General features: G+C 40.1%; 1 protein-coding gene across 3 annotated transcripts in view; it reads left to right on the plus strand.

Moving 5' to 3' along the window:
* Positions 1-6,048: 6,048 nt before the first annotated feature.
* Hsc70-5 (Heat shock protein 70 cognate 5) overlaps positions 6,049-25,637 on the plus strand; it is a 54,904-nt gene continuing 35,315 nt past the window's right edge. For all 3 annotated transcript variants that reach the window (XM_067773711.1, XM_067773712.1, XM_067773713.1), the window contains exons 1-2: positions 6,049-6,240; positions 6,389-6,435. In XM_067773711.1, coding sequence (XP_067629812.1) covers positions 6,160-6,240; positions 6,389-6,435 — 128 coding nt within the window. In that variant the 5' untranslated portion in view covers positions 6,049-6,159. The remainder of the gene's footprint in view (positions 6,241-6,388; positions 6,436-25,637) is intronic.

The raw sequence follows: 25,637 nt of genomic DNA on the forward strand, positions 1-25,637 counted from the left end.
ATAAGAATTAGAGTTCAGAATGTTCAATTTAAATTCAGAAAATAACAAACAACAGAAGAGCGCTTTCCTCATGCGGAAACACATTTAAAAATTAATCACCACTAACCACTATTATTTTTCGCGTATCAATTTTTTTAGTGCGCCCCATACATTCCGACAGCTTTTGATATTTTTTAATATTATTTTCGATCTTTTTTCTTTTAGCATGGAGCTTTGAAATGCTCTCTTTTTCATTTTTTAAACTTATTTTTTGTATGGTTTTCGTCGGTTGAAAATGGCGGAATTTAAAAAATAACAAAACAACCGTGATAATCATTTGATTGTCATATGACAGTCAATAGTGACAACATGATTAAATCGGATAAACTGTTCTCGCATACATAGAATTCCGTTGAGAATTATGTATCTGTCTCACATGCATAATGGTGTCTGCTCTATGTTCTTTTGTTCAGTACCAGGTGTCCGAAGCTTTCCCAGTTTGAGTCCTTTTTCATGATTATAGGCTGTAGTTGGGAACATGCGGACATGCGTGAGCGAACAAAGGAACATACATAAATTTGAGTATCAATGTTTACGTCATCGCAGGATCAGCATTGTCAATTATAAGTGTGAATGTATTAGTAAAACTATCAGCGTTTCTTGTAGGGTATATACAGGTTGGCTCATCTGTAAATCAACAAAATATGTCTGTTCAAATTGTCAAAATCTGTGTATTGGTGTTGTTGCGAATGGTATGGAATGGAAACATAAAACTTAGCAGTTTTTGTATGTGTAAGTAAAATGATGCCAATGTGTTGGTTTCATTTTGAGTTTGCCATCTCCTTTTGACAATCCCTTCGACCATGCAATGACATAAATAAAATCAGCTGATGAGATGAGCCAACCTGTACATAATTGAACCATGGTTTTAACCACCCCAGGCAGACATGAGTGAGGGTGAATCCTAACCTTTCCGTTCCAAGGGTGAATCTCCCAAGTGGATTATAACAGCATGCAGCTGCAATTGTACCGAAAATCCTGAGCCATAATAAAATCCTCAAATCACTAGCTGGCAGTATTTGGGGAAAAGAAAAAGAAACGCTTTTTACCACATACAAAGCAATTGGCCAGCCGATTGCTTGCTATGCGTCCCCTATATGGTCGCCAAGCCTAAAAACTACTAACTGGAAGCAGCTACAGGCCTGCCAAAATACTGCTCTCAGAACCGCCATGGGCTGTCTTCTTATGTCCCCAGAACCACATCTACACAATGAAGGGAGAATACTCCCCATCAGGGAGAGAAATGGGATGCTAACCAAACAGTTCCTGTTGAATACCCAGAAACCTGGACATCCCAACAGACATCTGATTGATGAGCCAACACCGCCTAGAGGCTTAAGGAGTCATCTCCGTAAGCATTATGAGGAAATACGGCACCTGAGAACTCAGCCATATGAAAAAAAACAAAAACACAAGCAGGCCCTCAGTGAACTCCACAAACAGGCGTCGGACCTTTATGCCAGGAACTGCCCGGTGAATCCAGTACTCAAAGAACAGTACCCAAAACTTGCGGAAGAGGAACGCATACTCCCCAGGGAAACGCGAGTCACTCTAGCTCAACATCGTTCTGGATACTGTAACAGGCTAAACTCTTACCTATCCAGAATCAACCCCGACATACAAAATGTATGCCCCGCTTGCAATGTGTCCACACATGACACCAACCATCTCTTTAATTGTAATGTGGAACCAACGCCTCTAAAACCCCTTACATTATGGTCCACCCTTGTTGAAGCTGCAAGTTTCCTTGCGCTCACGTTAGAGGACATTGATGGCAATTTGTGATCGGTAGCACCTATTAGGTGGGCGAAGCATTGCTACAATAACAACCACAACGCTTGCGAATGCAGTGTCATTTATATCAAAAAAAAAATAAAAAATCATTTGTCAAATTTAGCCGTGTTTTTTAACACGCGCATATCCGTTTACGCTTAAACTTTATATGGACTGCTAAGCGACAAACTTTAAATACACCTCTGAAATTGCTGCGCATAAATTTTGTCCTACTAAATTTCAATACGCATTATCCTCAGATGTAACAGAAATATGTGTCTTTATTTCACCCTCTACACTAATTCTATGTGTTCACAATTCATCGCAACTGATTCAGCTATATGTTATACCCTATGGCCATCAGAGCGTTGTGTCTCCGCTCTTCGGTACACCCTGTTGCTGTAGCTAGTTGTTTAACCACAGCCTCTAGATGGATCTCCTAAGCATTATCTAAGCGAGGATGGGCGTTTTTTTTCATGCGCATTCGAGACGTATACGCGTGTAAAAAAACACGGCTTTTGCTTGAACAAGTAAGGAAGGTAAAGTTCGGGTGTAACCGAAAATTACATACTCAGTTGAGAGCTATGGTGACAACATAAGGGAAAATAACCATGTAGGAAAATGAACCGAGGGAAACCCTGGAATGTGTTTGTATGACATGTGTATCAAATGAAAGGCATTAAAGAATATTTTATGAGGGAGTGGGCCATAGTTCTATAGGTGGACGCCATTTAGGGATATCGCCATAAAGGTGGATTTTGGTTGACTCTAGAATTTGTTTGTACGATATGGGTATCAAATGAAGGATGTTAATGAGTATTTTAAAAGGGAGTAATCCTTAGTTACATAGGTGGTCGCCTTTTCGAGATATCGCCATAAAGGTGGACCAGGGGTGACTCTAGAATACGTTTGTACAATATGGGTATCAAACGAAAGGTGTTAATGAGTATTTTAAAAGGGAGTGGGCCTTAGTTCTATATGTGGACGCCGTTTCGAAATATCGCCATAAAGGTGGACCAGGGGTGACTCTAGATTGTGTTTGTACGATATGGGTATCAAATTAAAGGTATTAATGAGGGTTTTAAAAGGGAGTGGTGGTAGTTGTATAGGTGGTGGTCGCCTTTTCGAGATATCGCCATAAAGGTGGACCAGGGGTGACTCTAGAATACGTTTGTACAATATGGGTATCAAACGAAAGGTGTTGATGAGTATTTTAAAAGGGGTGGGCCTTAGTTCTATAGGTGGACGACTTTTCGAGGTATCGCAATAAAGGTGGACCAGGTGTGACTCTAGACTTTGTTTGTACGATATGGGTATCAAATGAAAGGTGTTAATGAGTATTTTTAAAAGGGAGTGGGCCTTCGTTCTATAGGTGGTCGCCTTTTCGAGATATCGCCATAAAGGTGGACCAGGGGTGACTCTAGAATATGTTTGTACGATATGGGTATCAAATGAAAGGTGTTAATGAGTATTTTAAAAGGGCGTGGGGCTTACTTCTATAGGCGGATGCCTTTTCTAGATATCGCCATAAAGGTGGACCAGGGGTGACTCTAGAATGTGTTTGTACGATATTGGCATCAGATAAAAGGTATTAATGAGAGTTTTAAAAGGGATTGGTGGTAGTTGTATATGTGAAGGCGTTTTCCAGATATCAACCAAAATGTGGACCAGGGTGACCCAGAACATCATCTCTTGGATACCGCTAATTTATTTATATATGTAATACCTGCCAAGATTTAAAGGGTTTTTATTTCGCCCTGCAGAACTTTTTCATTTTCTTCTACTTTATATGGTTTCACAACCATTTTACAAAGTTTTTTCTAAAGTTATATTTCGCGTCAATAAACCAATCCAATTACCATGTTTCATCCATTTTTTCGTATTTGGTATAGAATTATGGCTTTTTTTTCGTTTTTCGTAATTTTCGATACCGAAAAAGTGGGCGTGGTCATAGTCGGATTTCGTTCATTTTTTGTACCAAGATAAAGTTCAGATAAGTACGTGAACTAAGTTCAGTAAAGATATGTCGATTTTTGCTGTAGTTATCGTGTTAACGGCCATGCGGAAGGACAGACGGACGACTGTGTATAAAAACTGTGCGTAGCGTCAACCGATTTCGTCCATTTTCACAGAAAACAGTTAACGTCATAAAATCTATGCCCCTACCAAATTTCAAAAGGATTGGTAAATTTTTGTTCGACTTATGACATTAAAAGTATCCTAGACAAATTATATGAAAAAGGGCGGAGCCGCGCCCATTTTGAAATTTTCTTTTATTTTTGTATTTTGTTGCACCATATCATTATTGGAGTTGAATGTTGACACAATTTACTTATATACTGTAAAGATATTAAATTTTTTGTTAAAATTTTACTTAAAAAATTTTTTTTTTAAAGTGGGCGTGGTCCTTCTCCGATTTTGCTAATTTTTATTAAGCGTACATATAGTAATAGGAGTAACGTTCCTGCCAAATTCAAATGAAAGGTGTTAGTGAGTATTTTTAAAAGGGAATGGGCCTTCGTTCTATAGGTGGTCGCCTTTTCGAGATATCGCCATAAAGGTGGACCAGGGGTGACTCTAGAATATGTTTGTACGATATGGGTATCAAATGAAAGGTGTTAATGAGTATTTTAAAAGGGCGTGGGGCTTACTTCTATAGGCGGATGCCTTTTCGAGATATCGCCATAAAGGTGGACCAGGGGTGACTCTAGAATGTGTTTGTACGATATTGGCATCAAATTAAAGGTATTAATGAGAGTTTTAAAAGGGATTGGTGGTAGTTGTATATGTGAAGGCGTTTTCCAGATATCAACCAAAATGTGGACCAGGGTGACCCAGAACATCATCTCTTGGATACCGCTAATTTATTTATATATGTAATACCTGCCAAGATTTAAAGGGTTTTTATTTCGCCCTGCAGAACTTTTTCATTTTCTTCTACTTTATATGGTTTCACAACCATTTTACAAAGTTTTTTCTAAAGTTATATTTCGCGTCAATAAACCAATCCAATTACCATGTTTCATCCCTTTTTTCGTATTTGGTATAGAATTATGGCTTTTTTTTCGTTTTTCGTAATTTTCGATACCGAAAAAGTGGGCGTGGTCATAGTCGGATTTTGTTCATTTTTTGTACCAAGATAAAGTTCAGATAAGTACGTGAACTAAGTTCAGTAAAGATATATCGATTTTTGCTGTAGTTATCGTGTTAACGGCCATGCGGAAGGACAGACGGACGACTGTGTATAAAAACGTTACGTCATAAAATCTATGCCCCTACCAAATTTCAAAAGGATTGGTAAATTTGTGTTCGACTTATGACATTAAAAGTATCCTAGACAAATTATATGAAAAAGGGCGGAGCCACGCCCATTTTGAAATTTTCTTTTATTTTTGTATTTTGTTGCACCATATCATTATTGGAGTTGAATGTTGACACAATTTACTTATATACTGTAAAGATATTAAATTTTTTGTTAAAATTTTACTTAAAAAATTTTTTTTTTTAAAGTGGGCGGGGTCCTTCTCCGATTTTGCTAATTTTTATTAAGCGTACATATAGTAATAGGAGTAACGTTCCTGCCAAATTTCATGATGATATCTTCAACGACTGCGAAATTACAGCTTGCAAAAATTTTAAATTACCTTCTTTTAAAAGTGGGCGGTGCCACGCCCATTGTCCAAAATTTTACTAATTTTCTATTCCGCGTCATAAGTTCAACTCACCTGCCAAATTTCATCGCTTTATCTGTCTTTGGTAATGAATTATTGCACTTTTTCGGTTTTTCGAAATTTTCGATATCGAAAAAGTGGGCGTGGTTATGGTCCGATATCGTTCATTTTAAATAGCGGTTTGTGATGAGTGCACAGGAACCTACATACCAAATTTCATCAAGATACCTCAAAATTTACTCAAGTTATCGTGTTAACGGATGGACGGACGGACGGACGGATGGACATGGCTCAATCAAATTTTGTTTCGATCCTGATGATTTTGATATATGGAAGACTATATCTATCTCGATTCCTTTATACCTGTACAACCAACCGTTATCCAATCAAACTTAATATACTCTGTGAGCTCTGCTCAGCTGAGTATAATTACTAGGATCAATAAATGCGAGTGTAGACACAAACCATGTTACATGTAGATGCCCTGTATCTGTTTCTATTTTAAATTAATTGTCATGGGGTATGTACTACCCTATATGTTCATGTATTTTGTTCTAGAAAAGTGAAAAACGTGCTACTTCTCTTTTTCTTCTACACGCGACTGTGAAGTTCGAGACATTTTTTCAGATCGAGAATTTTCTTACAATAATTAAATTGGGTGCAAATTATTCAAAAAATGTTGAGAATACCGAAGTTTATCCCACGATTGGTTGCACAGAGATTTGTTGCTCCTGATTATGGAAAATTCTTTTTACAGGCAAGTAGATTTATTTTGGCGTTACCATGCGTCATATTGCGCTTCGGCTTTTTACATAATACGGTCAATCTGAATTTAATAAAAAACAGTGAAGCAATCGTGAAGTTGGATATTTGGTGATTATAAATTTGTTCATATTCTATTACAGAGCAATTCGATAGTAGGCAATGGTGTCGCCGCACAACTACGTCACAAGTAAGTGCAACTTCACATAAATTTGATGAAATTGAGTAATGTTTAATCTTTATGAGTAAGAGTAATAGGGCTCTGCTTAAATAACTTGGAGATAAGCTATAGTACAATTTTCTAGACGGATTTTACTTGATTCTTCTTGTGAAAAGCAATTAAACTGAAATAAATTCGGTAGTAGTGCAGTTTACGGTACCCACCCTAAAGTTGGGCCAAGATTTTCGAGTGAGGTATCAAAAGACGCGTATTAATCTCGAGAACAATAATCGGAAGGCGGAAAAGAAAAATTCATATGCCTTTTAAAGGTTTAAACTAAACCTTTGTAACCGGCTTGAGGTTTTTATTAACAATGTCTAAGATACGACCTTATTAACAAAATGTCTGCGATACGCCTTTGTTAACAAAAGACGTTTTTAAAATTGTTACCGAGATGGTCGGACTTATACCCTAATGATGGTTGTAACCGGAGCGTGCGTGAACTATATTCGGAAAAGGACCATCAAATTGTATAATACTCCCCGAATCCTTCGATGGTGTCTATCGCTACAAAAATAACTTTTTTAACATTGATATACGTACTTGTTAAGAAGGCTTAAGTTTATTAGGATCGGTGGATATAATATTTCTGCGGCATCATTCTTTTAACTCATCAACTAAAAAATTAATCATTAAACGTTCAAAAAATTAAACGATTTAAATTTTTTTTAATATAGACTATTTCAAATTTCAAAACTACAAAATACAGTAAATCATTTTTCCAAGGCACACAGCGTATGGGGAGGGGACGATAACCCCCAGCGGGTTAGGGGGTCAGAATATACCCGCGGTAGGTATGCCTGTCGTAAGAGGCGACTAAAATACCAGATTCAAGGGGCTGTGTAGCGCAACCCTGCAGGTTGCCAGCGCAACATATAGCTTCTCCAAACCCAATTGTCAACCTCACCTATCCGCGGCGAATCCTGTTTCACTAACAGACGAGGCTCTGGCGACCCTAAGCTCCTTATGGAACTTGGGGTTGGGGAGGGAGGGGATGACCTGAAGGTTTAATGTGGCCACATAAATCGTTCCCAAGATGGTCGGGCCAGCACCTTAATGGTGCTGTGGTACCGGAGCGTGCCGGATCTGTATCCGGCAAAGGACCATCACATCGATAACACTCTCCAAAGCCTTCGGGGAGCAACCTTATCGCTACAACAACAACAACAACAACGATATTAATCATTGTGGATAAGTACAAGTGTGTTGACTTCTTTCTGACAAGCAATCGCTTAAGTTAGCATAACGGGAAAATCTGGGTTGCCATTGTTGTTTCGGTTGAAAACGGTCAATTAGGGTTCTGTGCAGGGACCTAAAAGATAGATTCCGAGCTGCCAAATAATGTCCACTGGCGTAATTTAAGAAACCTTCGTGTGTATGCTAAAGATAATTCAAATTATTCCCTTAACCCTGATGAGCTTAATGATGTATTTGTAAATCGTACTTCCTCACCCAGCGCCAACATTTCCCAGCACATACCCTATCCACCTGCATCGGTTCAGAAATTTGAATTTTGTGCCGTCTCGGAAATTGATGTTGCAAGATGTGTTTGTAAGATCCGCTCAAACGCGATTGGTGCTGACGGAATCCCGCTAAAATTTCTAAAAATAATTCTTCCTCATATTTTGCCAATCCTAACACATATCATCAACCATTGCATTACAACTTCGTGCTTCCCTGATGCATGGAAGCTTGCAATCATTCTTCCGGTAGCTAAAAATAGAAGTGCTAGTAGTCCGTCTGATTTTCGTCCCATAAGCATCCTTCCCGCTCTATCGAAGGCCCTTGAGTCCCTGTTGTCTGAACAAATCCACTCGCATATAACTATATACAAATTGCTTTCACCGTTGCAGTCGGGTTTTAGATCTAAGCACAGCTGTTATAAAAATTCTGGATGTTGTTGTTGTTTTTGTTGTAGCAGTGCTTCGCCCCACCTAACAGTCGCGACCGATTACAGATGGTCATCAATATCCCCTAACGGGAGTCCAAGGAAACTTGCTGTTTCAAACGGGGTGGACCATAAGGAAAGGGGTGTTAGAGGCGGTTGGTGTCATGTGGGGACACATTGCAAGCGGGGCATACATTTTGTATGTCGGGGTTGATTCTGGATAGGTAAGAGTTTAACCTGTTACAGTATCCAGAACGAAGTTGAGCCAGAGTGACTCGCGTTTCCCTGGGGAGTATGCGTTCCTCTTCCGCGAGTTTTGGATACTTTTCTTTGAGTACTGGATTCACCGGGAAATTCCCGGAATAAAGGTCCGACGCCTGTTTGTGGAGTTCACCAAGGACCTGCTTGTGTTTTTTCGCTTCATACGGCTGGGTTCTCAGGTGCCGTATTTCCTCAAAATGCTTACGGAGATGACTCCTTAAGCCCCTAGGCAGTGCTGGCTCATCAATCAGATGTCTGTTGGGATGCCCAGGCTTCTGGGTATTTAACAGGAACTGTTTGGTCAGCATCTCGTTTCTCTCCCTGATGGGGAGTATTCTCGCCTCATTATGCAGATGGTGTTCTGGGGACATAACAAGACAGCCCGTGGCAATTCTGAGAGCAGTATTTTGGCCGGCCTGTCGCTTCTTCCAGTGGGTAATTTTTAGGCTTGGCGACCATATGGGTGACGCGTAGCACGTAATCGGCTGGCTTATTGCTTTGTATGTAGTCATGAGCGTTTCTTTATCTTTTCCCCAGTTACTGCCAGCAAGGAATTTGAGGATTTTGTTACGGCTCTGAATTCTCGGAACAATTGCGGCTGCGTGCTCACCAAAATCTAGATCCTGATCAAACGTCACACCCAAGATTTTGGAGTGTAGGACAGTCGGTAGCATAGTGCCATCGACGTGGATGTTCAAAATGGTCGACATTTGGGACGTCCATGTTGTAAATAAGGTCGCGGAAGATTTAGTCGGTGATAATGCCAGGTTTCGCGAGGCGAAAAAACTGGAGAGATCAGGGAGGTAGCCGTTTATTTTATTGCATAGCTCATCGATCTGTGGGGTTGGGCCTGTGGCCATTACTGTGCAGTCATCGGCGTAGGAAACGATTGTGACTCCTTCCGGTGGTGAAGGTAGCTTGGATATGTAGAAATTAAACAAAAGTGGGGATAGGACACAACCCTGTGGCACCCCTTGTTTAATTCTCCTTGGTTTTGATGTTTCGTTTCTAAATTGCACCGATTCCTGCTGACCACCCAGATAATTTGCGGTTCACCTTTTAAGACATGGGGGAAGGGTAGACCCTTCCAGGTCTTGCAGTAACGAGCCATGGTTGACCGTATCAAAGGCTTTTGAAAGGTCTAGCGCTACGAGTACTGTTCTATGGTGGGGGTTTTGATTTAAACCGCAATTTATCTGGGTGCTAATGGCATTTAGCGCGGAGGTAGTGCTATGGAGTTTTCTGAAGCCATGCTGATGAGAGGCTAGCTGCAAATTTGCTTGGAAATAAGGGAGCAAAATGGCTTCGTGCGTCTTTGCCACTGGCGATAGGAGAGATATCGGACGATACGACTCTCCTATGTTAGCTGGTTTACCAGGCTTTAGTAGCGGGACCACTTTGGCCATTTTCCATTTCTCGGGTATGACAAAGGTGGAAAGAGACAGGTTGAAGACCTGCGCTAAATATTTGAAACCCTCTTTCCCTAGGCTTTTAAGCATCGGCATGGCTATGCCGTCTGGGCCCACTGCTTTGGATGGTTTAGCGCGACCAATGGCGTCCTCAACCTCTTTAGCGGTGATGGTGATTGGTGACGCGCTGAATTTGTGTTTATGGGCGTGTCTGTTGGCCCTCCGTCTATCTTTGTCAACCGTAGAATACATTATATATTGTCGGCAGAAAGCGCTGGCGCATTTTTTCGCATCCGACAGCACTTTGTCGCCAAAGGCGATGGAAACTTTGTCTTTGTGCTTAGTCGGATTCAATAGGGACTTTACGGTGGACCAAAGTTTACCCACACCGGTAGAGAGGTTACAACCTCTTAGGTGCTCCTCCCAATTCGCCCGCTTGTGTTCATCCACAAGCAATCTGATGCGTTGGTTTATATCCCTTTATTTGGGGGTCGCCTGGATCAAGCTGCCTTATAAGGTCACGTTCCCTCGCTAAGTTTGCGGCCTCCGCCGGGAAGTGGGGCCGGATTTCGGGAATTCTCCCGGCGGGAATGAAACGTGCCGAGGCGGATAATGACCTTGCGGAAGGCACGCTCCCCTTGGCGGGCATCAGTCGGGATAGGGAGGGCAGCAAAGAGGTTGTCTGTAAAGGACTTAGGATGAAGTCGGCGGTACGCTCGAGCGAAATAAGTATAGGCAGGTGGTCGGATGCCAATGTTACCATCGGCTGCCAGTTGACGCAGTTTACGAGTTCTGCGCTCACGATTGAGATATCTGGCGAACTGTGACAGCTTCCTACCATAAGTGTGGGGGCGTCTTCTTTTATTGTGTAGAACGTCGTTTCTTCTATTTGATCCGCCAACATCTCACCCCTACTGTCCGCCCGCAAGTTTGAATGCCATAGATCGTGATGGGCATTGAAATCGCCTAAGATAATGCGATTGTTGCCAGTGAGTAAGGCTCTGTAATTAGGGTGGTATCCACTGGGGCAACAGGTGGCAGGGGTGATGTAGATGTTGATGATTTCTAGGTTTGCATCGCCTGACCAGACAGATATGCCTTGACGTTCTAAGACATTGTCCCTGCGGTCGATGCCAGGATCAAATATATAATATTGCACAGAGTGGTGTATTATAAACGCGAGGCCGCCTCCATTTCCGCTCTCGCGATCTTTTCTGTGGACATTATACCCAGAGCATGTCTGCAATGCAGATCGTGCTGTGAGTTTAGTCTCTTGAATCGCAGCAATGCGGATGTTGTGCCGCTTCATGAAATCAACTATCTCCGTAATCTTCCCAGTTAGTCCATTACAGTTTAACTGCAGAATTCTGAAGTGCATGGGGGGAGACGTCGCCACTCTGGGGGTAAGTGACGGGTGACTACGCCTGGGTTGAGGAAGGCCAGGACGCAATTGCTGTTGTGGCCCTGGGACTGGGCGTCCTTGGGCAAGCAAAAAATTCTGGATGACATACGTCTATCCTATGACAAAAATCAATTAACATTGTTGTGTATGCTCGATTTTTCAAAGGCATTTGAATCAGTTAATCATAGTTTGCTATGTATGAAGCTGAACTTCGGATTTAGTGACTGCGGTAAAATTAATGATGAGCTACTTGGGGGGTAGAGCGCAGCGTGTTAAGGTTGGATCGGAAATATCTGACATTAGGCCATTGCTCGCTGGTGTACCCCAAGGTTCTATATTGGGACCGCTATTATTTTGTCTATTTATAAATGACATCTTCAGCTCCTGCCAGTATGCGCAGATACATGCCTACGCAGATGATATCCAGATCTATATGTCAGCGATGCAGGGGCAAGCCTCTGAACTTTGTGCCAAGTTTAACAGTGAGCTGTCATCCTTATCCCATTGGGCATCTACGAATCTCCTTGCCCTTAACAGTGCTAAATCGTATGTACTTCCCATTTCAAAAAAGCATATTAACTTTCAGGATCTACCAAATCTTTACATTAATGTTAACTGTCTGAAATATGTTTCTAAAGCGACGAATCTGGGCTTCGTCGTAAATTCTAATCTGTCCTGTGTTGATCACGTTAATTCTGTCATCAGTAAAGTTTACTATACCCTACGAAACTTAAGAGTATCGGCGGCCTTTACACCGCTTCCCAAGGCAGTCGGTTCTATGTACCGGAGCGACTCGGGATTTTTCCCGACCAAGGACTGTCATTTCAGTGTAACCCCATTTAATTTGTTTCGTCCCTCCCACAAATTGTCATCCTCCCAGCAGCTCCTTGCAGCAGGACTGCTCCATATTCTCTTGCTCCGGGAAGGTATCGAATCCAATCCGGGTCCGTCTCCTGACCTCGGTCCTGAGAAATGGTTTTGCTGCATCTGCCGGAAAAGAATCTTTTTAGGACGGTCATACTCTGTTCAGTGTGTCTCGTGTAAGGGATGGTTGCATCGGACAGGTTGTTCTGGGCTTGATTCCAAAACCCGACGTCCACGTAACTTTTATAAATTTTTTGTGGCTCCTTGCTGTTCACGCCCAAGGGCGTCCCGTAGTCTACGTCTAAGCGCCCCCCCATTACCTTCCAGCAGCCCCGCTGCTCAGCAAGCCACAACAAGTACCCGCTGCTGCTCGCGCCTTACGGCGCCAACAACTCAAACAGCTGCTACCACTCATAACTACAATCTTCGTAGTAGAGTCGGAAGCAATGCTGAGCAACAGCCCCTGCCCCCGTCTTCTCCCCCCCTCTTTTCCGGCAGCAATCGTGTAGGTCAGGGAAACAGACTCTTAGTCCCTACCTCCGTTTGCACCGTTTGCCAGCACAGAATATATATGTTTGCGACATCCGCCCAATGCAGCTCCTGCCTCGGGTGGTGCCACTTTCCTAGATGTTCTGGTCTCCGCGACGGCAACCCCTCGGCGGGTTTCATCGCGCCATGTTGCCAGGTCGCAAACCCAAATCATCTGGGTACCCCAATGCTTGCCCAAGGACGCCCAGTCCCAGGGCCACAACAGCAATTGCGTCCTGGCCTTCCTGAACCCAGGCGTAGTCACCCGTCACTTACCCCCAGAGTGGCGACGTCTCCCCTCATGCACTTCAGAATTCTGCAGTTAAACTGTAATGGACTAACTGGGAAGATTACGGAGATAGTCAATTTCATGAAGCGGCACAACATCCGCATTGCTGCGATTCAAGAGACTAAACTCACAGCACGATCTGCATTGCAGTCCTGCTCTGGGTATAATGTCCACAGAAAAGATCGCGAGAGCGGAAATGGAGGCGGCCTCGCGTTTATAATACACCACTCTGTGCAATATCACATATTTGATCCTGGCATCGACCGCAGGGACAACGTCTTAGAACGTCAAGGCCTATCTGTCCGGTCAGGCGATGCAAACCTAGAAATCATCAACATCTACATCCCCCCTGCCACCTGTTGCCCCGGTGGATACCACCCTAATATTAGAGCCTTACTCACTGGAAACAATCGCATTATTTTAGGCGACTTCAATGCCCATCATGATCTATGGCATTCAAATTTGCGGGCGGACAGTAGGGGCGAGATGTTGGCGGATCAAATAGAAGAAACGACGTTCTGCACAATAAACGGAGACGCCCCCACACGTATGGTAGGAAGCTGTCACAGTTCGCCAGATATCTCAATCGTGAGCGCAGAACTCGTAAACTGCGTCAACTGGCAGCCGATGGTATCATTGGCATCCGACCACCTGCCTATACTTGTTTCGCTCGAGCGTACCGCCGACTTCATCGTCACCGAAAAACGCACTTTCATAAACTTTAAAAAAGGAAAGTGGGGAGAATATAAATCCTTTACAGACAACCTCTTTGCTGCCCTCCCTATCCCGACTGATGCCCGCCAAGGGGAGCGTGCCTTTCGCAAGGTCATTGAATCCGCCTCGGCACGTTTCATTCCCGCCGGGAGAATTCCCGAAATCCGGCCCCACTTCCCGGCGGAGGCCGCAAACTTAGCGAGAGAACGGGACCTTATAAGGCAGCTTGATCCAGGCGACCCCCAAATAAGGGATATAAACCAACGCATCAGATTGCTTGTGGATGAACACAAGCGGGCGAAATGGGAGGAGCACCTAAGAGGTTGTAACCTCTCTACCGGTGTGGGTAAACTTTGGTCCACCGTAAAGTCCCTATCGAATCCGACTAAGCACAAAGACAAAGTTTCCATCGCCTTTGGCGACAAAGTGCTGTCGGATGCGAAAAAATGCGCGAGCGCTTTCTGCCGACAATATATAATGCATTCCACGGTCGACAAAGTTAGACGGAGGGCCAACAGACACGCACATAAACACAAATTCAGCGCGTCACCAATCACCATCACCGCTAAAGAGGTTGAGGACGCCATTGGTCGCGCTAAACCATCCAAAGCAGTGGGCCCAGACGGCATAGCCATGCCGATGCTTAAAAGCCTAGGGAAAGAGGGTTTCAAATATTTAGCGCAGGTCTTCAACCTGTCTCTTTCCACCTTTGTCATACCCGAGAAATGGAGAATGGCCAAGGTGGTCCCGCTACTAAAGCCTGGTAAACCAGCTAACATAGGAGAGTCGTATCGTCCGATATCTCTCCTATCGCCAGTAGCAAAGACGCTCGAAGCCATTTTGCTCCCTTATTTCCAAGCAAATTTGCAACTAGCCTCCCATCAGCATGGCTTCAGAAAACTCCATAGCACTACCTCCGCGCTAAATGCCATTAGTACCCAGATAAATTGCGGTTTAAATCAAAACCCCCACCATAGAACAGTACTCGTAGCGCTAGACCTATCAAAAGCTTTTGATACGGTCAACCACGGCTCGTTACTGCAAGACCTGGAAGGGTCTACCCTTCCCCCATGTCTTAAAAGGTGGACCGCAAATTATCTGGGTGGTCGGCAGGCATCGGTGCTATTTAGAAACGAAACATCAAAGCCAAGGAGAATTAAACAAGGGGTGCCACAGGGTGGTGTCCTATCCCCACTTTTGTTTAATTTCTACATATCTAAACTACCTTCACCACCGGAAGGAGTCACAATCGTTTCCTACGCCGATGACTGCACAGTAATGGCCACAGGCCCAGGCCCACAGATCGATGAGCTATGCAATAAAATAAACGGCTACCTCCCTGATCTCTCCAGTTTTTTCGCCTCGCGAAACCTGGCATTATCACCGACTAAATCTTCCGCGACCTTATTTACAACATGGACGTCCCAAATGTCGACCATTTTGAACATCCACGTCGATGGCTCTACGCTACCGACTGTCCTACACCCCAAAATCTTGGGTGTGACGTTTGATCAGGATCTACATTTTGGTGAGCACGCAGCCGCAATTGTTCCGAGAATTCAGAGCCGTAACAAAATCCTCAAATCCCTTGCTGGCAGTACCTGGGGAAAAGATAAAGAAACGCTCATGACTACATACAAAGCAATTAGCCAGCCGATTACGTGCTACGCGTCACCCATATGGTCGCCAAGCCTAAAAATTACCCACTGGAAGAAGCTACAGGCCTGCCAAAATACTGCTCTCAGAATTGCAACGGGCTGTCTTCTTATGTCCCCAGAACACCATCTACATAATGAGGCGAGAATACTCCCCATCAGGGAAAGAAACGAGATGCTGACCAAACAGTTCCTGTTGAATACCCAGAAACCTGGGCATCCCAACAGACATCTGATTGACGAGCCAGCACCGCCTAGGGGCTTAAGGAGTCATCTCCGTAAGCATTTTGAGGAAATACGGCATCTGAGAACACAGCCGTATGAAGCGAAAAAACACAAGCAGGTCCTTGGTGTACTCCACATACAGGCGTCGGACCTTTATGCCGGGAATTGCCCGGTGAACCCAGTACTCAAAGTAAAGTATCCAAAACTTGCGGAAGAGGAACGCATACTCCCCAGGGAAACGCGTGTCACTCTGGCTCAACTTCGTTCTGGATACTGTAACAGGTTAAACTCTTACATATCCAGAATCAACCCCGACATACAAAATGTATGCCCCGCTTGCAATGTGTCCCCACATGACACCAACCATCTCTTTAATTGTAATGTGGAACCAACGCCTCTAACACCCCTTTCCCTATGGTCCACCCCTGTTGAAACAGCAAGTTTCCTTGGACTCCCGTTAGAGGATATTGATGACAGTTTGTGATCGGTCGCGTCTGTTAGGTGGGGCGAAGCACTGCTACAACAACAACAACAACAACAGGAGAAAGCTGGCCATACAATTAATATTGCCAAGTATTTGTTATGCGGAATGTGTATACAGTAAACTAGATTCCAAGTCTGCACACAAAATTGATGTAGGTTTCAATCATGTAACGCGATATGTTTTTGGCTTAGCAAGATTTGACCATGTATCTGAATGGAGGTCTCGTTTGTTGAGTTGTGAGGTCTCTGATTACCTTAGAGCGAGTAACTGCATTTTCCTTTATCGTATTATGGCAGATAAAGTGTCCAGTTACTTATATAACAAGCTGACCCTCTCGCAGTCTGCTCGCATATGTGACATAATTTTACCAAACTACAACTATTTGAACTCTGCAAGGCTATTCTTTGTCAATGCTATCCGCATATGGAACTCCATCCCGAACTCAATTCGCAATAGCTAAAGTAAAGGCAACTTTAAGAATGTTATATATTCGTTCTTTCGTCAATGAATGTCTTGATTTCAAACTAAGTTTACCTACATATCTTCTAGTCAATTATTGTTATTATTATCTTAAGTATTCTGGTACCCAACTAGCAATTCTGTTTCCGAAAATGGCTTACTGTATATTAAAATATAACCGATTTTAATACTAAGTTCGTTTTTATTTTCCTAATTGTTTTTCGTAAGCGTTGGGAGCGAATATTTGCTAACGTTAAACTTTTCTTTTTTTTTTCTCTTTATGAATTGTAGTGAGCATATTCTGTTATGAATCTGTTTTGGTTTCCATCATATATTATTTTATATACCTTAAATATGTTAGGTTAATGTGTTAAATTTAAAACTTGAATGTTTTATTATTATCCTGTTATTTAATGTCTGTTGTACTATAAAAGATCATACATGATCTTATTGTACTAATATATATTTCTTTTAATAAATGAAATGAAATGTAGTCACAAAAGTATTGCTCCCGCACAGCATTTTAATTTTATATCATGAAAATTGTTCAGTTCAGAGTTGTTGATTTTCTTTAAAAGTTTAATTTATTATTAAAAGTTTAATTTACTATTGTGATAAATTCAATTTTACAAATGTTAATTATAAATCCAAAATCGTTAAACCTATCGTAACAAAATTCGGCAGAGAGGTTGCCTTTACTATAAGGAGTGCCTTGAAGAAAAATTTACGAAATCGGTTAAGGATCACGCCCACTTTTATATAAAAGATCTTTAAAAGGGTCGTGGACGAATAAAATAAGCGATATCTTTGCAAAAAAGAGCTTTATATCAATGGTATTTCATTTCCCAAGTGAATTTATAACAATAAATAGGAAAAACTTCAAATTTCAAAAAAGGGCGTGGCACTGCCCCTTTTATGACTGAGCAATTTTCTATGTTTCGGGAGCCATAACTCGAAGAAAACCTAGTTCAGAATAGAACCATATGTATATGTTATATTGCGCAGCCTTGTAACACTATTAAGCACACAAAACAACCAACAACAGCATTTCAAGTGTACAACTGGGTATGTAATTTTCGGTTTCACCCGAACTTGGACTTCCTTTTTTGTTATTATTGCTGTTTATTGTACTAATACTCTTTTTGCAATAAATGAAATAAATGTAATATTAAAGAGCTACACAGAAATTGAAGCTGGTATGTAATTATCTGCTCAAATGTTTTAGGGATAGCTGAGAGCTTAGCTGTGCCTCTGTAGTTCTCAATATTAGACCTACTACCTTTTTTATGCAAAGGTATTATAGACGATTCTTTCCAAATAGATGGGAATGACGCGGATTCCTGAGACAGTTTAAATAATTTAAAAATAGGCTCAAATAAGCTGATAGCACAGTATTTAAGTCAGGGATGCACCTTAACGTTAAGCTAATAGTATATCAAAAAATTTCCACCGTTTCCGTTGAAACACTTCGAAATATTATCGATAAAGAAATTATCAAGATAAATTGTATCTCGTTTTTAACCGAAACGAAAAGCTTTCGTTAACGTTAAAAACGTTAACAAAAACGTGATACTTAATGTTTGAATTGTGCTGGCAATGCTATAGCCACGGTGAAGCCATAAGGTGGTAACAGCGATCGCGCATACTCACACAAACTGCATGTAATTTGTTTGTGTAATTCGTTGGTGGTAATGTCAAAAATACTCTGAGAAATGTTCGTACTGTCAAAATTCATGAGAAAAGCTGCAATCAGCTTGGCTAATGCTTTCACCTTTAATGACTCCGCCATCAATCAGCTTTGTCAGCATAGTTTGGAATTAATAATCAACATAAACGATTTGATTTCGTTTTGATATGGCATAAAACGAAACAAAATCATTTCGTTAATTTGACGTTCTTAACGTTAATAAACGAAACGAATTGACTTTGTTTCGTTTATTAACGTTAATTATCTTAACGAAATGATATCGGTTCGTTGGTTAAGCATGCCTGATTTAAGTACACAACTAGGAAATGGGTTTAAAATATTATTAGAACTTTCCAAGCTATATGGATAAACATCAGACTGGACATATTGGGACGAATAGGTTGATTTAAATAAAATAAAATAATTGGAAGGCGCGACAACCTCCGAAGAGATTTTAGGCCGAGCTTCTCTTCCAATTTGCGTTGTTGTTGTTGTTGTAGCGATAAGGTTGCTCCCCGAAGGCTTTGGGGAGTGTTATCGATGTGATGGTCCTTTGCCGGATACAAATCCGGTACGCTCCGGTACCATAGCACCATTAAGGTGCTAGCCCGACCATCTCGGGAACGATTTATGTGGCCACATTAAACCTTCAGGCCATCCAATTTGCGTCGTGCTCCGTTTTAATTTTTCATACAAATTGGCGGGACGGGACCTACTTGTTTTATGCCGACTCCGAACGGCATCTGCAAGGCAGATTCGTTTTCACTGAGAGCTTTTCATGGCAGAAATACACTCGGAGTGCTTGCCAAACACTGCCGAGGGGTGACCCAGCTTAGAAAAATTTTCTTCTAATTGAAAAACCTTATTTCTGAAATCACCACGGTGTCCGCTGATTTAAATAATTCAACAAATAAATCTGGGACTTCATGATCAGAATTTGCGTTTTTGCACCCATAAATAAAAGTAGATGGAAAACCAGAAGTTTTCCTTTTGGAATTAAAAAATCTGTAGAAACGTTTCGGGTTATTAATAAATTGGAATTTGCAGCATGATAAGTAACCTTTATAACATTGCTGGTTAAGACGATGAAAATTGGAGCGCGCCACTAAATATTTAGAAAAATCCATAGCTTTTGCAGATCTTTTGAAACGCTTATAGAGTTTAGATGTAATATTATCAAGGCTTAACAGTTGCCTTGAGAACCAATGTGGTTTACCCGTGGTAGTACTGGAATAGCGAAGGGGAACACAGCTTTCAAAGAAAGCATCAAGAGAGCTATAAAACAAGAACGTCGCTGCTTCTACGTCTGTACACGCGTAAAGACTCGACCATACATGGACAGCAATAAATTTATTGAGCTCACTAAAATTCGTCTTAGAAAAACATCTCGACCGGGGTCGGGAATTCGATTTAGGACATCGAGCATCACAGGTAGAACAACATCCAGTACTATCTCAAGCGTAGGATGTAGAGGGTCTTCAGGCAGGGATAATGGGAGCAGTTCGGTTATAGTAATACCCGCAGAGTCATTGTAATGTTTGCGGATAAGAGAAAATCGAAATCTAGGTTGCAGTGTCCAGTTAGCGGCACCAGATAGAATTTACTGCCAATTGAAACGGCAGCAGGTTGAATTCTGTTCTTTATTCAAAAGTTGTTTTCTTTTATACAAAATTTCTATGAGCTAAAATACTTACACTAATACTTACAATCTAAGTATAACACACTTATACATTCAATTCAGTTCCCTGGGAACTGCATTCTAAGCATAATTAAAATTGGCTGTGGAGTGTGCACGCAAACAAATGAATCATGTTAATAATTTGTCTACAGGTAAAGGCTTGTCGTGAGCAAGCTCTAAACAGTGGCATACCAAGGCTCAGGTTACCATATAATGCACGGTGTACAAAATATATGTTTGTACAAATGAATGAATGCGTCAATAGAATCTCATGCCGTACCAAAGCGAGCCAAAATATACGTATGTATAATTGTATTAATATGTATGTAAGAGTCAATATATTTTAAGACATTCCAAAACGGGTTGAAATATATGTTTGTACAAATGAATGAATAACTTAATGAGTGAATTTAGTTATATTTTTGCGATCAGTTCAATTATGTACATGTATTTTTGAGTAGGCTAGTCTGATCTAATATTTCCTGGTACAAATAGAGATTTAGTTTACCTTTCGCCCGACGTTTCGCTGAATATTTCAGCCTCTTCAGGGGCTACACTATTTTTATTTTCAAATAAATAAAGAAACAAAATGTCACAACACATAGAAATTAACATTAAAACATTAAATTACACTTACAACAATATTGGAAAATAAGAACACACATATAAAACTAAAATATTAGTACCACCCTACGTGGTAGTCTTGTCATTACTAATTTATTTATTTACTCAAGCATAGCATGTATGCAGCGGCGATATTGTCGCTGTCCTCCTTTCTGTTCATCGTCGTTTGTCTGTTATTTAAAATGTGCAAGCTTTCAAGTGTGTATCTCACCATCTCCCTTTTTTCGTTATCAATAATTTTGGTGTTCGTGAAATCAGCTGTATGGCCACAGTTGAGTATGTGCTGTGACAGTGCAGTGCTGTGTTTTTGTTTTCTAATATCAGCTGCGTGTTCGGCAATACGAACACCTAGCGCCCGCTTTGTCGTCCCAATGTATGTTTTATCACAGTTTTCGTTCTCCTTTCCTTTACATTCTATTTTGTATATCACGTTGTTTTGTTGTTGCTTGTTGATTGGAGTCTTTGTTTTTGTGTATATTTTGGACAGTGTATTGTTGGACTTGTAAGCTAGTGTGATGTTTTGTTGTTTAATTATGTTGTGATTGACTAAAGGACTGAGCTTAGGAATATATGTCACACTGCGGTATTTCTTAGTGTCTGTTGTTGCTGCGTCTGGTAATTTTTTGAGGTGGTTACTGGTTTTTATGATCGCCTGGTTAATCAATTCGTGTATTAGGTAGTTGGGGTAATTATTATTTCTTAAAATCAAATGTATCTTCTCTTTGTTGGCGTCATGGAAATCTTGATGGCTTATGGTCAGTATTTTATTTATCAGATTCTTCGCTGTGTTGATTTTGTATTTGGTTGGTTGGGAGGAGAAAAAGTTAATTAGGCGGCCAGAGGACGTTGGTTTTGAGTACCAATCTAATTTAATATTATTGTTTTTTCTGTGTATACGAACATCAAGGTAAGGAATGTTCGCGTTTTCCTCCATTTCCATAGTGAACTGGATTTTATGGTGGTATTTGTTTAGCGTCTCTAGAATTATATTCACGTCACTGCGTTTTGCTATTGCGAAAACATCGTCCACATATTTAATAATAAATGTCAAGTCAATATTGTGTTGTTGTTTGAGCTTCGAGATGGTGTTGTCGAAAAGGTCGTCCATAATAATATCAGCGATTGTCGGTGAAAGCGGGTTGCCCATTGGCATTCCATGAGTCTGACTGTATAGTTTCTTATTGCACATGAAGTAATTATTTTCTCTAAGACAAAAATCTAAAATTTGTTGAAACTTTGCTTTTGTAATTTTTGTTGTGTTTTGTATTTGGTCCCTTTTTCTCATTATGATTTTTATAGCTTGCATTGTCGGTATGTTTGTAAATAAGGACACAACATCAAACGAAACTAACACATCTTCCTCACACAAATTAATATTAGCCAATCTATCTTTTAAATTGAACACATTTTTCACATTATGCTCTTCAGATATGATTGTTTTAAGTATCTGTCCTATGTATTTGGACAAATTGTAACAGGGTACCATGAACGATGAGGCAATCGGACGCAAGGGAATCTGTGGTTTGTGAATCTTAGGCAGTCCATACAGCCTTGGCGCCGCCGCGGCCGTGCTAGTTAATTGCTGCTTCTCTCTTTTATTGATTTGTTTTGTTTTGTAAAGTTCGTCTACTATTTTGTTGTTTTTCCTTTGTAGCATATCTGTTGGATCTGCTCTTATGGGTTTGTATGTATTTTTGTCTTCTAATAATTTGTTCATTTTGTCTTTGTATTGGGATTCATACATTGCTACCGTCTTGTTTCCCTTGTCTGCATCTGTGATAACAATGTTAGTGTTGGATTTGAGAAATGCTTTTGTTTTATTAAATGCTGCGAGTATGAATTTTTCGGCGGAGTTATGTTTGATGTTTCGTTTAAAAAGTAATATGTTGTTGCTCACCCTGTTTCTCACTACATCTTTTTCTTTTTCGTCTTTTATGCCCATAATTATTTGCTCCATTTCCGCTATGATACGTATTGGTGAGAAACTCTTACTTGTTGTTGGGATCGCGAACTTTCTCCCGAGCGACAGTAACCACTTTACTTCCTCAGGAAAAACGATGTTGGTTTTGTTCACGAACCAAATATTGTTTTTACTTATTCCCAGTTTCCTCATCTGCTCCTGTTTCAGTCTTTCTAGCTTTGAATTATGTGTTGCTTCGGTTTCTTTTGCAGTCTTCTGGCTTTGGATGTGTTGTTTTATCATAAAATCGTCAAACTCTAAAGGGTTTAAATTTGCTTTGAGTTGTTGTTGTGCATGATATAGTAGATCTTTCGTTGTTTTTATGTTAATATTTGTTTGTGTTATATCAATGTTAAGTGCTTTTGTTAGAAATAGACGTTTGCAGTTTTCCATTTGTTTTTTAATTTTTTCCGATGTTGTGTTAATTTTTACATTCCTCATAGAATTTGTGCGGTAGTTGGGTATAAGTCCGTACTGTTTACAACGCAGTAGAAATTTTAGTTGCTCTGTTTGTTTCGCCAATTTGTGTTTCTGTTTGCTGTAGTGTTTCAATGTAATACATGTATCTTCTCCATGTTTGAACTTCATATGTTTGTAGAAGTTTTTCATATTGAATTTGTGTTGTTTTTGGAAATGGTGTGCGTTATATCGGCAGGCCTTCCGTAATTAAATTTAGTTATATTTTTGCGATCAGTTCGATTATGTACATGTATTTTTGAGTAGGCTAGTCTGATCTAATATTTCCTGGTACAAATAGAGATTTATTTTACCTTTCGCCCGACGTTTCGCTGAATATTTCAGCCTCTTCAGGGGCTACACTATTTTTATTTTCAAATAAATAAAGAAACAAAATGTCACAACACATAGAAATTAACATGAAAACATTAAATTACACTTACAACAATATTGGAAAATAAGAACACACATATAAAACTAAAATATTAGTACCACCCTACGTGGTAGTCTTGTCATTACTAATTTATTTATTTACTCAAGCATAGCATGTATGCAGCGGCGATATTGTCGCTGTCCTCCTTTCTGTTCATCGTCGTTTGTCTGTTATTTAAAATGTGCAAGCTTTCAAGTGTGTATCTCACCATCTCCCTTTTTTCGTTATCAATAATTTTGGTGTTCGTGAAATCAGCTGTATGGCTACAGTTGAGTATGTGCTGTGACAGTGCAGTGCTGTGTTTTTGTTTTCTAATATCAGCTGCGTGTTCGGCAATGCGAACACCTAGCGCCCGCTTTGTCGTCCCAATGTATGTTTTATCACAGTTTTCGTTCTCCTTTCCTTTACATTCTATTTTGTATATCACGTTGTTTTGTTGTTGCTTGTTGATTGGAGTCTTTGTTTTTGTGTATATTTTGGACAGTGTATTGTTGGACTTGTAAGCTAGTGTGATGTTTTGTTGTTTAATTATGTTGTGATTGACTAAAGGACTGAGCTTAGGAATATATGTCACACTGCGGTATTTCTTAGTGTCTGTTGTTGCTGCGTCTGGTAATTTTTTGAGGTGGTTACTGGTTTTTATGATCGCCTGGTTAATCAATTCGTGTATTAGGTAGTTGGGGTAATTATTATTTCTTAAAATCAAATGTATCTTCTCTTTGTTGGCGTCATGGAAATCTTGATGGCTTATGGTCAGTATTTTATTTATCAGATTCTTCGCTGTGTTGATTTTGTATTTGGTTGGCTGGGAGGAGAAAAAGTTAATTAGGCGGCCAGAGGACGTTGGTTTTGAGTACCAATCTAATTTAATATTATTGTTTTTTCTGTGTATACGAATGAATGAGTGAATGCTACACCATCCGCCTTTGAAAGAGTAGACATATATAATTTTGTGCACGAATTATCTATGGCTACTCAAGTTAGGTTAATGGTTTTGAATCCGTTTGTGCTTACTTTTTTTTGTGTGACATTTAGCTTGATTTCCAGAGAATAGTTTACATTTTTTTTTTTTTCTCTTTTGTTTTGTTTTATTATTGTATTTTTCTTTTGCATACAATAGAAATTTTCTTTGTGTTTATAAAGTTAAAGTGCTCTTATTCTATGAGTTTAAGTCTATTTTTATGTATTACAATTTTCTTATTTTTATTAGTTTGATTTATGTTTTCTATGTTTCTATTTTATACATTGTTTTTATCGATCTTTTCTACCTTATAGGGAATTAATGTAAAATTATTGTTTTCATCGATATTTACTACTCTAAAGGATCTGAATGTAAAAATATTTTTCCTATTGATATTTTTTATTCCAAAGGGCTCTTTATATCTACTATCTAGCTTAACTAGGTATAAAGGATCCTATTATCTAAAATTATGACCTTTCTAAAAGGCGAGGTTATCCTAGATGAATCAGGTCTAACTTATATTTATATTTCTAAAAAAAATAATGGAGATTAATGATTTAGTTTTCTTTACTTTCTACTCCACAGGACCCTATATATATGCTATCGACTAAATATAGGAAATTTAGTTTTCCTAGTTTCTGACTATCTCTATTAAACAAAGCTTTTGCATTGTTATTAAAATTAAAACGTATAGAATAAGATGATACAGTCATCATTGGGTGAAATTTGACATTGTATAAAAAAAAACGGGATCTCTGAGTGTATGATATACAGTAGATTGGGTAGATTCAGTTGCTGCTAGAGCAAGAAGTAGTTATATAGTGATAAGTGGTTGAACCAAAGGGGTACAGTGGATGCAAAAATTGTTCATACCTTTTTTTTTATACCATTTTTCATATTTTCCAGCAATATTTTTATTAGATTTTAACTGTCATGCGATTTTCTGGGTGGTCTTCCCGGATTGGATCGTCATGATATTTATGAAGAATTTCTTTTTATTTTTGTCGACATTTGTCACATGCATAACTTCTGGGGTTGATACAATTATTAGATCTTTGAGAACTTGGGTACCTATTTTATATTTTTCAAATTTGCATACTGGAGTATTCCATTCATTAACAATCAATTTGTCCCTAAGGGCAACTGTGTTTTTATTTTACAAGTCCAAGATTGGCGGCATTTTTCAGCCTGGTTA

This window comes from Eurosta solidaginis, chromosome 3 (assembly GCF_040869045.1).
Source record: "Eurosta solidaginis isolate ZX-2024a chromosome 3, ASM4086904v1, whole genome shotgun sequence".
NCBI lineage: Eukaryota > Metazoa > Arthropoda > Insecta > Diptera > Tephritidae > Eurosta > Eurosta solidaginis.